At 38.1% G+C, this 16716-nt stretch overlaps 1 protein-coding gene across 1 annotated transcript in view; it reads left to right on the forward strand.

Annotated features, from left to right (window-relative positions):
• The first annotated feature begins 2564 nt into the window (after positions 1–2564).
• Positions 2565–16716, forward strand: part of cap1 (CAP, adenylate cyclase-associated protein 1 (yeast)) — a 35000-nt gene continuing 20848 nt past the window's right edge. Inside the window, exons 1-2 of the mRNA XM_056479445.1 lie at positions 2565–2673; positions 9573–9680. Coding sequence (XP_056335420.1) covers positions 9575–9680 — 106 coding nt within the window. The 5' untranslated portion in view covers positions 2565–2673; positions 9573–9574. The remainder of the gene's footprint in view (positions 2674–9572; positions 9681–16716) is intronic.

A 16716-nucleotide genomic window follows, 5' to 3' on the forward strand; every position in this document is an offset into this window, starting at 1 on the left:
TTAATATAGATTTCTTCATTAAGGTGAAGATTCTGCCAGAATTTTCTATACAAATGAAAATGATTATTTTTTGGGTATTTAAACTCCACAAAAGAAAATAATGTTTTTTAAATCAATTTAATTATTTTCTTAAGTAAATTTTACACTCACAAATGCAAATTCGCAAGTGGTAAACCTGCCTCTGTGGTCTTCATTAAAGATATGGAGAGTTATATAAAGTTGATTTCAGGATCGTCTAATAAGAAAGCTTTAAAACTGTTAAAATATGCTCTGCTTTTAAGATCTTCGTATAAGTAACCTTAAATTAACCCTTGTATTTGCAAAAAAATCTTTTTTTTCCCTTTTCTCTTTATCTCTTTAGTTATCTTCATCTCATAAGTTATTTTTTCATTGTTTTATACTGTACTGTACGTTTTGTCAATGTCATTTGTTGATTGATGCTGTAATTTTTGTTTTATGTACTGTTATGAATGTACGTTCCTGGTTTCAGCAATAATAAACAATTGAAAGAGTAAAATAAGGAATCCTGCACATACTATTAATTGGCTGGAGTGTGTGCAATCATAACAATAATATACAAGTGTGGATAAATAAATAACGGGGAGGAAAGCTATCTAAACCTAACCAGAGTCAACTCATATAAGTCCTTCATGTGTGTCCTTAAGAATCTGACAGGCTTTTTGCTAGACCGATTTGAGTGTAGAAATGTAGGGACCTTGATTGAGAGTTGTGGGCCAAATATATATACCAAACCTGTATATATTAAATTTGCCATGGGTAATTTCCTAATTAATTCGCTAATATTTGAAAATATCTAGAAAACGTTGCTTTAAATCGTATTAACTAATGCAGCATCATTGGTAATATTTAATGATGAACTTCACAACTCTCAATCAAGTTTGCTTTTTGGCCGTTTATAGGAAAAAGTTTGGGCACCCCAGATGTAGACGTTCGTTTTCTGCTGGAGATACTGTTGCCCTAAAAAACTAAATAAAATAAATGTGAAAAACATATATAAATCTTGCATATATCTTAGGAACGGTTTAACAGAAAACTCTGGCGGTTTTAAAACCTTGACTTTTTCAAACCGCGGTAAACCTTGACACCGGTCATCGTCACATGCCTACATATGACTTCTCATTAGCATTAGTAAACCAAAGGGAATGGCTTTTGCCACAGAGTTATACTCTTTATATTTAATAGGGATTGACCATCTTTCCATAACATTTTTGTAAGAAAGTAAATTAGCTGATTGGTGTAAAATTATAGAAATTAATACCTTTATCTGTCCAATTTTGGAATTTTTGTCCAATTTTTTCCGGTTAACAGTAATATAAGAATTATGCCACAAAATTGCTTTTTATAAATATGAAACTTTTTTTTAACTAAATTAATAATACATATCATCGTTTCTACATCCAATGATTTTAAGAGTTGACAGGGGAATCAAATAAGTGTCATAATAACTGATGCATATCTCAGATTTCACTTTAGAAATATTCATTCATTCATTTTCTTTTCGACTTAGTCCCTTTATTAATCCAGAGTCGCCACAGTGGAATGAACCGCCATCTTATCCAGCATATGTTTTACGCAGCGGATGACCTTCCAGCTGCAACCCATCTCTGGGAAACATCCATACACACTCATTCACACACATACACTAGACCAGTGTTATCCAACCCTGTTCCTGAAGGCACACCAACAGTACACATTTTCAAGCTCTCCCTAATCAAACACACCTGAATCAACTCATCAGAACATTAGAAGAGACTCCAACACCTGAAGTGAATGGGTGAGATAAGGGAGATATCCAAAAATATGTTCTGTTGGTGTGCCTCCAGGAACAGGGTTGGGAAACAATGCACTAGACAGACAATTTTAGCCTACCCAATTCACCTGTACCGCATGTCTTTGGACTGTGGGGGAAACCGGAGCACCCGGAGGAAACCCACGCGAACGCAGGGAGAACATGCAAACTCCACACAGAAACGCCAACCAGCGACTTTCTTGTGAGGCGACAGCACTACCTACTGCGCCACTCCATCGCAAACTCGATACAAAAAAACTGTAAATGTGGGAGATGATTTAGCAAATTTCTGTTTGTGTATGTAAAACTTTGCCAATAAAACAAAGAGTTTAACAATATATTCAAGACATTTGTTGGATTTGTTTTCATAATAAAAAATAATGGCTTTTAATGTAAAATAATAACTATGTTTTGTCTTTTAAAAAATATATTTGGCTAGATCCTTCCAGAAATTGTTTATAAAACTGAAACTTAAGCACTTTCATAATTACGTAATTACGTCACATTTCCTCATAGCGGACTGGAGGAATTCTGCACATTAAACTGCATCATATCAGCTTATCTCAATAATGTAACGTTCATCATAACAATGAACAATTTCATTCTCATTCTTGAATCTTCCTGTTCCTGCTTTTCTCTTTTCATCACTCCATCACACACACTCCTTCTCTGTCTCTCTTTCTCTCCTTTGTCCTTATAAGGAAGTGGAGCAGTTGGTGGAGTTTGGGCGGAAACGGCGCGCAGTGACAGCTGGGAACTTCAACACGCTCATACAGGAAGAGAACGCAGACGGAGAGCCGAAACACACCCATTCAACATCCCAACTAAAGCAGCACCACCGGAACATTATTCACACGGCGACGGTAAGCGGAACACACCGAATGCATTGTTTACAGGATCAGATATCTGTGTGGAACCACTTGCCGGCGGAAATCTGCGCAAATCATGACAACTGAAACGGGCATCGCTCGCTATATGCTACAATACGTGCATAATACATACTGTGGGATTAGGCTTTGTATGTTTATCATATATGCGTGTATATGTGTGCACATTTCATATAAGCACTGTAATGCGTCGGTTGGAAAAGTTCCTTATCTTGCAGAGCTCAGCGGCTGTGATGGGAAGTCGGACTCTCTTCTGCGAATCGATTCCTTTGAACACTTCGAATTGTTAAACGATTCTTTGGTGGCTGTACGTCATTCTCGTTTCGTGTTTATATAATTAAGTCATGAATGATTCAATTCGTTGTGTTTTAACTGGAATTCAAATCTAACCCATTCGTTATTTTTGGTTTCCGTTTCTGAGGTGATTAGGCTGGAGAAACCGATTCAGTTCAAGTAATAAAGCTATGTTCGGTTTAGCCGATTCACTCGAAGATCCGACTCAAATGAACGCTTGAAATCGCATAGACAGCGAATGTAGGAAGTGGGGCGGGCGTCAAGTGCAGGAAATCTAAACACAAGCTCGTCAAGGACGATATATTGCTTCCGTTTTCAGGTTATTTTCTATAAACAGTCGCTTTTTATTGTGTGAACGAGCTCGCGAGCGTGTCGCCCCTGCTGGCCTGATTATTCAGTCAAATCACATCACATCAAATCTCTTGGCTTGACTCTTGCCTCGTATCCTGTTGCAATCCAATTAATGGCTTGATTTCCTGTCAAGAAACACAGTGAACGTTTATTGTGTCGCGTGTTTTTTTTTCATTTTTATGAATGTGGCACAGCTCATCCTGCGCTATGCCGAGAATGGATGTGATCTGGCCTAGTTTTGAAGCGTAAATGACCTGTTTTTGTGTCCAGAAGCACAGCTTGCACCAATGTACTTGGGGTTTGAATGTCGCCTCTGAATACACTGTAGTTTTATCGTGTTTTGTGTATCTTTAGAGTGTTTCCTACAGAGTTTGGTGCAGGTGTATTGCAGAGCTGCTGTACTAAACTGATGCAAACTATTGCCTTCAAGGGTCAGTTCACCCAAAAATGTAAACTCCTTTACCTTTTGATCAAACTCAAGTGCTTATACATCTTTTTTTATTTTTTATTTCTTCCTTCGGTTAAACAAAATCAGATATTTTGAAAAATGTTGTAAACTAAAAAAAGCATTCATTGAACATGTAATTCTATTGAAGTCAATGGCTGTTTCTTTGTGTTCCTTTGTGTTAAACAGAACTCAAACAGGTTTTTATAAATGAAGGGAGAGTCGATGATGGCAGAATATTTGGGTGAACTATGCTTCTAAGTCTGTCTTAACGCTCTAAAACCGGGGTTTTACACCTAGTAGAGTTAACGTCAAAGTTCTGGCCTTTTTCCTCTGAACTGCAGATTTATTTCTTGCATTTCTAAGTAAAATACTTAAGAGATATCACCTTATAAAATTCATGTTTTTCTCTTCAGAGCAGTATATCTTGCAGTTCTGATTTTTTTTTTTCAACTAAATTTGTGTTTCTATTCTAAATAGACATTAACTTATTCTTGAATAGATAAAATTAAAATAAAAGCAAAATAAAACAGCAAAATAAAAGTTGTCAGACATGCGAATAGTTAAAATTGCTTAAGTTCTGATGCAGGAATAGGCTTTTATCAACACCAACTAACCCCCAAAAATATATTTTAATAATAAATTTGAAGTCAACCCAAATTGATCATTTATTTAATGATTTTTCCTTTCTAAATGGTTGATAACTTTAATAACATTTATAATCATTTTCAAGAGCATCTGCAGATCTAGATGGCTGTTTCTGGAATATTTAATGCCTCCTTATTTGTGTGTTTTTAGTCTGTGAACACCAGGATCCAGTCTAAAACAAGGCAATTTGACTAAACTTATTTGAATGTGTATATTTTCTTACAATATGGGAGAAAGAAAAATGGCGAAGAGAAAATTTGACTCTAGTTTGACTCCAGTCTGCATTTGCACTTCTGCCAGAGCTGCTATCTGTATTATATTTGGCCAAAGTTGGCATTCTGCTCCGTGTTTGTATGATTCGCTCATATGTTATTATTTCTTTAACAGTGAATTTGCATCTGTGATTTCTTATTATATATATTTTTGTCCTGTGTTATCAAGTGTTTTGTTCATTACAGTTGCCTGAGTATTTGAAAACAGCCACAGTAGGGCTGCACAATATATCGTTTCAGCATCGATATTGCAATATGTGAGTCTGCACTGGTCACATGGCAGAATCTACAATATCAACTTGGGATTTTATTTATATATATATATATATATATATATATATATATATATATATATATATATATATATATATATATATATATATATATATATATATATATATATATATATATATATATATATATATATATATATATTATATATATATATATATATATATATATATATATATATATATATATATATATATATATATACACAGTTAAAGTCAGAATTATTAGCCCCCCTGAATTAATAGCCCCCCTGTTTATTTTTTCCCCATTATCTGTTTAACGGAGAGCAGATTTTTTTTTCAACACATTTCTGAACATAATAGTTTTAATAACTCATTTCTAATTACTGATTTATTTTATCTTTGCCATGATGACAGTAAATAATATTTGACTAGATATTTTTCAAGACACTTCTATACAGCCTAAAGTGACATTTAAAGGCTTAACTAGGTTAATTAGATTAACTAGGCAGGATAGGGTAATTAAGCAAGTTACTGTATAATGATCGAAAAAACTATCGAAACTATGTATAACTATCGAAAAAAAAAAAAAATTTCATCTGTGCTTGAATTTGTTTATTGTATGTATATATATTTTTTTGATAATTTTGTAAATTTTATACAAAATCATGCCAACGATCATTCAAAGTAAAACAAGGGCTGTCCTGATAACCGCAATATTGTAATACCACGCTATTGTCAAGCCAACCGCAAAGGAAGCATCACAAAGGAAGCAGAGTTACCACAAAAACCGCATCATCATCTTTACCTGCCATCATAAGATGTATACTTATGATAAAATAAATATTTGTCCACTGATGTGCTATAAATGCAATTTGTGTATGATTCAAATAATTTCAATCATTTTTATAATCAAAAGCGATATGTTTTGCGTATCTCCTGTTTACAGAATAGGAAGTGAGGTGAGGAAGCACCAAGCTGTGCCTCCCGTCAGATTGTGCAATCCCTTGCAAACTGGGTTTAGTGCGTAAGAGAGAAAGTGCGTCCCAAATCGCATACATGTGCACTATTCTGCGCCATTTTGTAGTATAAATAGTGTAAGAAGTGCGTTCACACTGAAAACTAGAAATAATAAGTGCACTTTAAAAACCCGGATGATGCACTCATTCAACCGGTAAAATATAGTGTGCAATGATGGACACTTCACGCACTCAACAGTCGCAGCTTTGCTCACGTAGCAGAAGGGGCGGAGCTTTCAGGCACACATGTTGGATTACTTAATAATTAAGTTCTTTTAGGTGTAACAAGTTTTAGTTGTTTATTTTAGAGAACAAGAATGGAACCGTACATACAGTACAAGTAATTTCCTTCCCATGTTAATATAATAGAAATTTTATTACAGTACAAATAATTTCCTTCATGTTAATATAAAAGTAATAATAATAATAGTAATACTTGTACTTGCCATAAATCAGGGCTGCCCAAACTCTGTTCTGATGGCCGGTGTCCTGCATAGTTTAGCTCCAACTTGCTTCAACACACCTGCCAGGAAGTTTCTAGTATATCTAGAAAGAGCTTGATTAGCTGGTTCAGGTGTGTCTAATTGTTTGGAACTAAATTCCGCTGGACACCGGCCCTCCAGGACCAAGTTTGGGCACCGCTGCTATAAAAAAAATAACTAAAACTTGTTAGACCTAAAAGAACTAAGTTTATTACTGAAACAGTTGTAAATTTAAGTTTGTCAAACTTAATTTATTTAATTGTAACAAGCCAAAGTAATAAAATAAGTTTATATTTTTTACAGTGTAGAACTTAAGTGTATATATGCACTCACACTATAATCTGCTGTTTTACACAATTGAACTCCATATAAAAGCCAGAAACATTTTTTGCCTAGGCCTATCTAAAGGGTTAATGCTGTCAACTGGTGATCAACAGTAAAAATGACACATTTTACCTCTTCCCAACCGGGAAAACCACCAACAATCAAGGATGCATGATTATATGGGGTCACAGCTTTGCAATCAAAAAATGTCATTATAATGGTAGTCAATGGGGCAAAAACAGCCACCAACATAATGAAAGGGTCAATCTGAACAATACACTAGAGTTAAATGCTAGTAGTATTTGATCATGCACTCATCATAAACTACACTCCTAATCGTGTCGTTCTACAGCTATAATGCAGTTTCTGAAAAATTGTAAGTTATAAATACTTGGAATTTTCTCTCAGGAATTGGTGCAACAAACTCTCATTAGTGATTATGGGCTCATATGGAGACCTGTGCATTATTTCCCTGTAGAGTCATTGAGGGGAAAGGAGAGAGCGAGCGAGTCAGTGAGCCAGATTCATGGATCAGGTTTCTGTTATGTAATGTGTTACCTGTGAGTGTGTGTTAATGTGAAGGGGCAGTAAAAGAGGGACTCGCCCTTTGAAAGTTGCCCAAAGAAGGCAAACAACATCTACTTCCTGATTATTGCATATATAAATTGAGAGTTTAGCCATAATTTTGCTTTTCACCAATTGCAGATTTTTTCCTTCAGCATTTTTGTGCGACATGTTAAGACACGTCCTGCATTCTCTTCATAGGCTTTGGTCACATTCACTCAGTTGTGTTGTGCTTTATTTTTAACTTTTTTGTGAGTGTGTACTGATGGTGTTGATCTTGCTAAAATTATTACTTTGAGTAAGGACGTTTACCCTGCACACTCACTTTTTTTATTATCTTGCCAGAAATATGATTCAGAAGGTCATGATTCACATTCATTAAATAATTGTTTTGTATAATTTTTATTTTACATTCTTCAGGTGATACAAATCAGACATTTGGGCACAATGCCTTCCTCTGTGTGTGACAATCGCAAAGTGAAGTTTCATAAACTAATTTCGAGAGGAGCATGTGATATGATTGAGCACGCTGGCCACTCATCTGTAATCAGTAATAATCCAATCAGAGTGATCCTAGTTTACTGTAAATGGATCATTTTCTCCCTACTGCTCTATCTTCATTTGGAAGAATCCCCCCTTCCACCCCATCTCCTCCTTTTCCTCCCTTTTCTAAAGGGGGAGCTCTCGAGACCTACCTAATCTCGGATCTCCTGATATGCTTATCGACCGGGCGGGAGCCCTGGGCTCAAATATCTCCGAGCTCAGGTTTCTCTCCTGGGACAGCATGCCAAACCTGCTTCATACGCCAAGCATATCTAAGTGGGAACTCTTGAAATCTAGATTAATTGAACATTTTAACTCCATTGAAATGTAATGAACGATTATTTTATTTTTTGTTTATTTAATTTTTTTTGCCCTCATAGTTCACTGACAAGTTTTGTGCAGTAAATATGCTCACATATTACAAGTTAGAGACTTTTGAATGAACGGTGCATTACTTTTAAAAATTTTTAAATAATTGAGGGAAACGCACACTATTCACCATCTATGATTATTTATTGAACATCAACATTAAACAACTGAAATTAAAACTCACTGCCTAAAACCAACAATCACTTTTTTTTCTCATAAAAATATGAAAATAGTCGGCGCAATAACCTAGTGGTCAGTAGCACGTCAGGGCGTCCCGAGTTCGAATCCCGGCTCGAGGACATTTCCCTACCCTACACCCCCCCCCCCCCTCTCTCTCCAACTTTGCTTCCTGTCTAAATACTGTACTATCTAATAAAGGCAAAAATTAAAAAAAAAAAAAAAAAAGTGAAAATAACTTTTGGAAACAAAATAAATACTTTTAAATGTAAAAAATATTATAAATAAAATAACTTTTATATTCTGTAAATATTATTTTAAACGGTGCATTTCTTGAGTCTTCTGTAAACAAATATTTTATGTAAATAATAACTTCTAATAAAAAATATGCTGTCTCAAGGCAATATCTGGCGCAGCTTCCAATCATCGTCAATGTAGTGCAAATGTGCGAGGTGTAGTTAATTTTTTGAGAGGTGCATGGGTACCAACCATACTTGTGCGTTCAACACAGAAGTATAAATCAGCCTTAACAGAGCTGGGTCATGTGATGCCAAGCCCTAGGCTTACAGTTGGGTTTATGCACTTCTACATGATTGTTAGCCAACTGTTATTCCCCTCTGGTTTTGGGAGTAATTTACAGTTATGGTTGGGTTTAGGGGGTAGGGAATAGGTATGGATTATATGGGTTAGTATGGATGTTCCAGGATCAAAATAGATTTACTTGGCAAAAATCATGAAGTGCTTATAGTGATTATGTAATAATATGCATGCATAAATATATGATGCACAAATAAGAAAAAGATTAATATGATTATTAATAAGATGATGAAAGAAAACCATTACGTAAAACACACAACAGTACGATCATTCAGATGGTTTGAAATCATCGCTCTTTAATGAAAAAAAGGCTTTATTAGCATGAGAAATGTATTGCCAAAGCATTTCTAAGGTTTGCTTTAAAAAAAAAAAACATCTGTCTGTCCATAGGCATGTACGTACATAAACACAGTAAATAGCAGTAGTTTAAAAACAATTAGAATAAACTGTACATTTAACAATCACCATTTTAGGATAAAACGATAATAATAATCCGTATATTTCCAATGATTCATTTCTAACCATCTCTCTCTGCTCAGGCATGGCAGATCTGGCGGGTCTAGTGCAGCGTCTGGAGGTGGCTGTGGGCCGTCTGGAGTCCATGTCCAGTTCTGGCGGTGGAGGCGGCCCTGCTGCTGGATCTGGAGGTAATAACAACTTCTGTCTGACGATAATTAGTGGCGCTTACAAACTGACTCTAAAACTTTGCTGTTTAAATGGTCTGTCCTGTCTCAAATCTCTTATCCAAGATGGCGCCGATGACGATGGCAGCCTCCGTGTTGTGCTCTGCAGTAGTGTTTGTGTTTTTGTTAGTTTGTCCTGTCTCGAGTCATTTTCCTACAATTAGTTTCACCAGAGACGAATTGTTGGACATTCGGGCACATACACCACCGAATATTTTTCCATACCTGGATTTATCTGATGTTCTGTTGGACATCGTAGTCGGCGGAGCCGCAGTGCTACTCAAACGCTTTCAAGCGCGCAGACGAGGAAAGCGTGCCGGCGCGCTGGTGAAACTCAGACAGCGCAGATTTTGGACCGCGTTGCCTAGCATCCATCTAGCAAATCTCCGCTCTCTACCCAACAAAATAGACGAACTCATCCTGCTCTCTCAGACAAACAGGGATTTTCTGCATTCAGCTGCTCTGTGTTTCACGGAAACCTGGCTGAACGACACCATACCGGACAACGCGCTTCACCTGCCGGGCTATCAGCTGTTCAGAGCGGATTGCGACGAAGAATCAACGCGGAAATCACGCGGTGGCGGGACGTGCTTTTACATCAATGAAAGGTGGTGTACAGATGTAACAGTTTTAAAGAAGATGTGCTGTCCAGATCTCAAAGCACTGTTTATTAACTGTAAGCCTTTTTACTCCCCGCGCGAGTTCTGCTCGTTCATTCTCGTCAGTGTTTACATTCCTCCGCTCGCGCACGCGAGTCTGGCGATACAGAAACTAGCTGATCAGATCACGGTGTTAGAGCAACAACACCCGGACTCTGCTTTAATCATTCTCGGGGATTTTAACAAAGCAAAACTGTCCCGTGAACTGCCAAAATATAGACAGCATGTTACATGTCCCACAAGAGAAAGCAATATTCTGGATCACTGCTATACCACAATAAAGGATGCATACCGCTCCGTCCAACGAGCAGCTTTGGGACACTCTGACCATTGTTTGATTCGTCTCATTCCAACCTACAGGCAGAAACTGAAAACAGCCAAACCTGTATTAAGATCTGTGAAAAGATGGACTAAGGAAACAGAGCGGGATCTACAAGCCTGTTTCGACCTCACTGACTGGAGTGTTTTTGAAGCTGCTGCAAACGATCTGGATGAGCTCACAGAGACTGTAACATCTTATATCAGTTTCTGTGAAGACGTGTGCATTCCTACCAGGACTCAACTCACATACAACAATGACAAACCATGGTTCACTGTAAAACTCAGACAGCTACGTCAGGCCAAGGAGGTTGCTTACAGGAATGGGGATAGGGCCTTGTATAAGCAAGCCAAATACACACTGGAAAAGGAGATCAGAGTCGCAAAAAGGAACTATTCTGAGAAACTAAGGAGTCAGTTCTCTTCCAGCGACTCAGCATCCGTGTGGAAAAGTCTGAAAAACATCACAAACTACAAGACACCATCCCCCAGCACTGTAGACAATGAACGACTTGCAAATGACCTGAATGAGTTTTACTGCCGGTTTGAGAAAACCCCCCACACCCACTCTGAACTGCTCTTCACGCCACCATTAACACCTCCACCACCCCCCGCCTTCCTCATACCTGCCCTACAGTTTAACGAAGACGAGGTGCGCCAGGTCTTCCAGAAACAGAAGAGGAAAAAAGCACCAGGCCCAGATTTTATAACACCAGCCTGTTTAAATCCTGTGCTGACCAACTGGCCCCCATCTTCACCCTGATCTTCAACAGATCACTGGAGCTGTGTGAAGTGCCCTCCTGCCTCAAACGCTCTACCATCATCCCCATCCCAAAGAAACCCAGACTTACAGGACTAAATGACTACAGACCAGTGGCACTAACATCTGTGGTCATGAAGTCCTTTGAAAAACTGGTGCTGGCCCACCTGAAGGACATCACTGAACCCTCACTGGACTCTCTTCAGTTTGCCTACAGAGCAAACAGGTCTGTGGATGATGCAGTAAATATGGGACTGCATTATGCTCTGCAACACCTAGACAGACCAGGGACCTATGTGAGGATGTTGTTTGTTGACTTCAGCTCGGCGTTTAACACTATCATCCCAAAACTTCTCCTGCCCAAATTAACTCAGCTCTCTGTGCCCACCTCTGTCTGTCAGTGGATCAACAGCTTCCTAACGGACAGGCAGCAGCTGGTGAAGCTAGGAAAATTCTCATCTAGCATCCGCACAATCAGCACTGGCGCCCCCCAGGGGTGTGTCCTCTCCCCACTGCTCTTCTCCCTGTACACGAATGACTGCACTTCAAAAGACTCCTCTGTGAAGCTCTTGAAGTTTGCAGACGACACCACACTTATCGGCCTCATTCAGGACGGTGACGAGTCTGCTTACAGACAGGAGGTTAAGGAGTTGGCTGTCTGGTGTAGCCACAACAACCTGGAGCTCAACACGCTCAAAACAGTGGAGATGATAGTGGACTTCAGGAGAAACCCCCCTGCTCTCCCCCCACTGAGCATCATGGACAGCATTGTGGCAGCAGTGGAGTCATTCAGGTTCCTGGGTACCACCATCTCTCAGGACCTGAAGTGGGACACTCACATTGACTCCATTGTCAAAAAAGCTCAACAGAGGCTGTACTTTCTTCGTCAGCTGAGGAAGTTCAACCTCCCAAAGGAGCTGCTGAAACAGTTCTACACCTCCATCATTGAATCAGTCATCTGCACATCAATAACTCTCTGGTTTAGCTCAGCTACTAAATACGACCTCCAAAGACTACGTCGAATAGTTCGGACTGCTGAGCGAATCACTGGTACAACCCTTCCTACTCCCCAAGAACTGTACTTATCCAGAGCGAGCAGAAGGGCTGCCAAAATCACTCTGGACCCCTCACACCCAGCACACTGCCTCTTTGAACTTTTACCTTCTGGTCGACGCTACAGAGCACTGTGCACCAGAACAGCCCGACACAGAAACAGTTTCTTCCCTCAGGCAATCCATCTCATGAACACTTGATGATAATAATTGCGAAACCAACATCACTACTTGCTATACACTTTTATACACATATACACTTATTTAACAACACACTTTACATGCCAATTTGCACATAACAGCTGCACATATAACGTTGTATATAGTAATAAACACGTACATACACTTGTCATCTGTATATTTGCACTCACTACTTCTATTTTTTTAAAATATATTTATTATCTGTTTTTTGTCCTGTCTCTGTTATCCTGTTGCCCTGTAGAAGCTTTGTCACGAAAACAAATTCCTAGTATGTGTGAACATACCTGGCAATAAAGCTCTTTCTGATTCTGATTCTGAAATTATGCAGTTAACTGAAGGTGGATGTGCTGTAAGTTTTTAGTTTGTGGCATTGCTAAAAAGCCTGTCTCAAAGTGACCAGGGTAGCATAATTAAAATTGTACTTTTGTTTAGCTTAGACTTCTAAAGATAAGCTTTATATAGTCACTGTGAAGATCATTTAGAGGTAAAATACTGTTAAACACTAAACCAGGGGTCTCCAAACTTGTTCCTAGAGGGCCGGTGTCCTGCAGATTTTAGCTTCAACTCTAATCAAACACACCTGAACAAGCTAATCAAGGTCTTACAAGGTATTCTTGAAACAATCAAGCAGGTGTGTTGAGGCAAGTTGGAGCTAAACCCTGCAGGGACACCGGCCCTCCAGGACCGTGATTGGTGACCCCTGCACTAAACAATGAAATCCAAGACACTCAAAGTAAGTGAAAAAATGAAAAAACCTTTTAATAATATTTTTATTAATATTTATTAGAGTGTCTTGGATTTATGATTTCGTTGTTTATCTTTATGAATCCCTTACCCAAAGAGCACCGACACATTAACTACCCCTGAAGCACTTTTTGTTTGATTTTGGATTTAAACTATTAAATGTTGTTAGTGAACATCCCTACACTGACCCTATGGCTGACTGAGAGATGAGTTTGTAACTGTGTGCTGTGTGTTTTCCTCTCAGTAACAAAATACACACTAAAATAACAGCGGTGGGAAACGTTACGGTTTTTAAAAAGCGTATATTTTTCAGAATCAGAAAGAGCTTTATTGCCAGGTATGTTCACACATACGAGGAATTTGTTTTCATGACAGAGCTTCTACAGTGCAACAGGATTACAGAGACAGGACAAAAAACAGATTATAAATATAATTTTTAAACTAATTGTAGGAATATGACTCGAGACAGGACAAACTAACAAAAACACAAACACTACTGCAGAGTACGACACGGAGGCGGCCATCGTCATCGGCGCCATCTTGGAAGTTTTGTGTGGTTCTTTGCACAAGCTGTGCATTTGTGCCCTTCAAGCGAGTCATATAATGTTTATGTATATCACTTTGTATCAGAGATGGTTTTAAAGCAAGCTTTATAGTATTAAATGTAGTTTTAATTCGCATTGATTTAAAATTGTGTTTCAGTAAATCAGCCCTCCAGGTCGTATATATATTTACACTTGTGCATGGCTGGTTTTGCACTTTAAAAAACTACTTTTCTCAACTTTTTCTAGTCATCCCAACTTGCATCAGTCAACCTGACTAAAAATATTTAACTTTGTGTAACTTAAATTTAGTTAAAGGGCACATAGGTTACCCCTTTTTTCATATTTAATAAAAGTCTTTTGTGTCCCCAGAATGTGTCTGTAAAGTTTCAGCTCAAAACACGCATCAGATTATTTATTATAGCTGTCTGAAGTGTCTATATTATAGCTGGAAAAAAGGTTTTGCTGTTTTTTTGTACTGGCCCTTTAAGGCTAGTCCTCCCCGCCCACCGTTCCCACGTGCCTGTCAGCAATCGCCGCCCTCGGCTGCCTCAGGAAGCAGATCTCACATAACGTGTGTGAGAAATACTACAGTAAGAACTTTAACAATCAGTATTTGATGCATTTTTTTGTCGCGTTGCAACAATGAGTCACACACAATGTCATTACAATGTTCACGCATACACACAGCAAGGACACAAATACATAGCGAAGACACATATACATACACACACACACACACACATAGCGCAGACATACACACACAGAGAGAGAGAGAGACAGCGCGTTATGCTTGGCACTCGTTTTGCACGCATATGTGACATGATATTGGTAATCTCCACTGCTGTATGGATATCTGTTATGTTAATGTACAAAATAAACCTGATTTAACGTCCACAAACCGCGATTAAAGCGTCTTCTTTTATAATTGTTCTGACACGCGGCTGTGCTGATGAAGTGAATCGCTGTAATTCATTACACACATGCTCTGTTTTAAAACATGTTAAACTTGTGAAACTCACTCTTGAACACGTTTGATGATGATTGATGATCCTAGCGAACTGAACACACCTTTTATTCCCGGCTGCTTTGCGCTCGTCCTCTCTTGATGATATGATTATACACATGACTACCGGACAGGCGCTCAGGTGTCAATCAATTCAGTGGGTGGGGGGACCGCACTCCTACGTAAAGTTGCGGTCGATCTGAAAACCGCTCCAATTGGTCCACCGTTTTTTTGTTGTTAAATTTGAAGAAGAAAAAAAGGACTGGGTGTGATTATTTCACCCCAATATGTCGGTCTATACACTTTACTTACACACATTTCTGTCCAAACAGCTTGAAAAGTCGATTTTTCCCCATAGGTGCCCTTTAAAACCTGATTCACTTATAAAAAACAAGTTAAAGTAACACAAACTAGTTCTGGGCAAAAGTAAATCACGATTAATCGCATCCAGAATAGAAGTTTGTTTTAACATAATATTAACATATTTTCTGGGTTGCACACTGAAGTTTTTTTTTTTTCTCCTTGTAATCATATGCGAAAAATTCATCACGTAAACAAGCACACTGAGTCTGCTGCGTATTAATTAATCCATTATAAAAAAAACACAAAACATTTCTAACTTCAAGCAGTGATACTTTTGTTTTCCTCTTTTCTCCAAAGTAAAAAAAGAAAGAGAAATGGGCTGCACATTGTGTTCATCCAATACTAGAGGAAGGAGAGTTCTGCTCATTATCAAAGAGCTGCGCTGGATTACCCCTAAGTGTAGTTAAGGAAATCAGTGGAATTTTGATTGACTGCTGGTGATACTTCACACATTCACGTTTGTAAACAAATCTTGACTGGCAGTAGACATTCTAATAGATGGCAACCCCATTGACGTGTCGAAGCACGTACCGAAAATAGACCATGCTTTCTATTGTAATGTTTATGAGCAGTACATCAAATGTATGGAGACACACTATAGACTTTAAAAGATGTGGACGAAAAGATAGTATCCGTGACGTCACTTATTGGTTTCTGAAGAACGCAAAAGAAGCTACCAGTAGGTGTGGCCAACCGTCGCCATTTTGTTTGCGCATTATCGCACCAACCGGGGAATACCAACAAGGGCAAAGAGGTGGAGCGTAAGCAGAGCTACAGACGCATGCTGGCATTCTTGCTTAGACGGGCTTTCCTATGGGAGAAACGCTTAATACTTCATTATCTGCGACTCGTTTGTGTTCTGAACACTTGTGCTTGGTTGTACACTATATTAATAAAGTGTTTAGGCTTTTAAAAACACTGCTGTAATACATTGAGCCACCAAGCATTGTCCTTATGACGTTTTTCAACAGCAGGGAAACGCAAATTACTTCCAAACACTTCAGATATAGTGTGTGTTAGTAAATGCAAGACTATTGATGAAATGCAGGTATAACACTATATGACAACGCTTCAGATGACTGTTCTAGAGCCTACAGCTAAGCAATCTGTCAGATTCTGGAGTGCTTTACAGGTCTAAAGAAAAATATAAATGATCTTAAATAAAACAAATACATTTATAGATAAAGGTTATTGTGTGTATTATATGCATTTATTGTGTGTATGTGATACACTCATACAGAAAAAAACATACAAAACTATTTTTTTACATAGATATTTATATATAATTTGTATCAAACACATGTATTTTATTTCTAAATATGCATCTATTTTATAAAATATTTATGCCTGTGTGT

Source organism: Danio aesculapii, chromosome 19 (assembly GCF_903798145.1).
Source record: "Danio aesculapii chromosome 19, fDanAes4.1, whole genome shotgun sequence".
Classification (NCBI taxonomy): domain Eukaryota; kingdom Metazoa; phylum Chordata; class Actinopteri; order Cypriniformes; family Danionidae; genus Danio; species Danio aesculapii.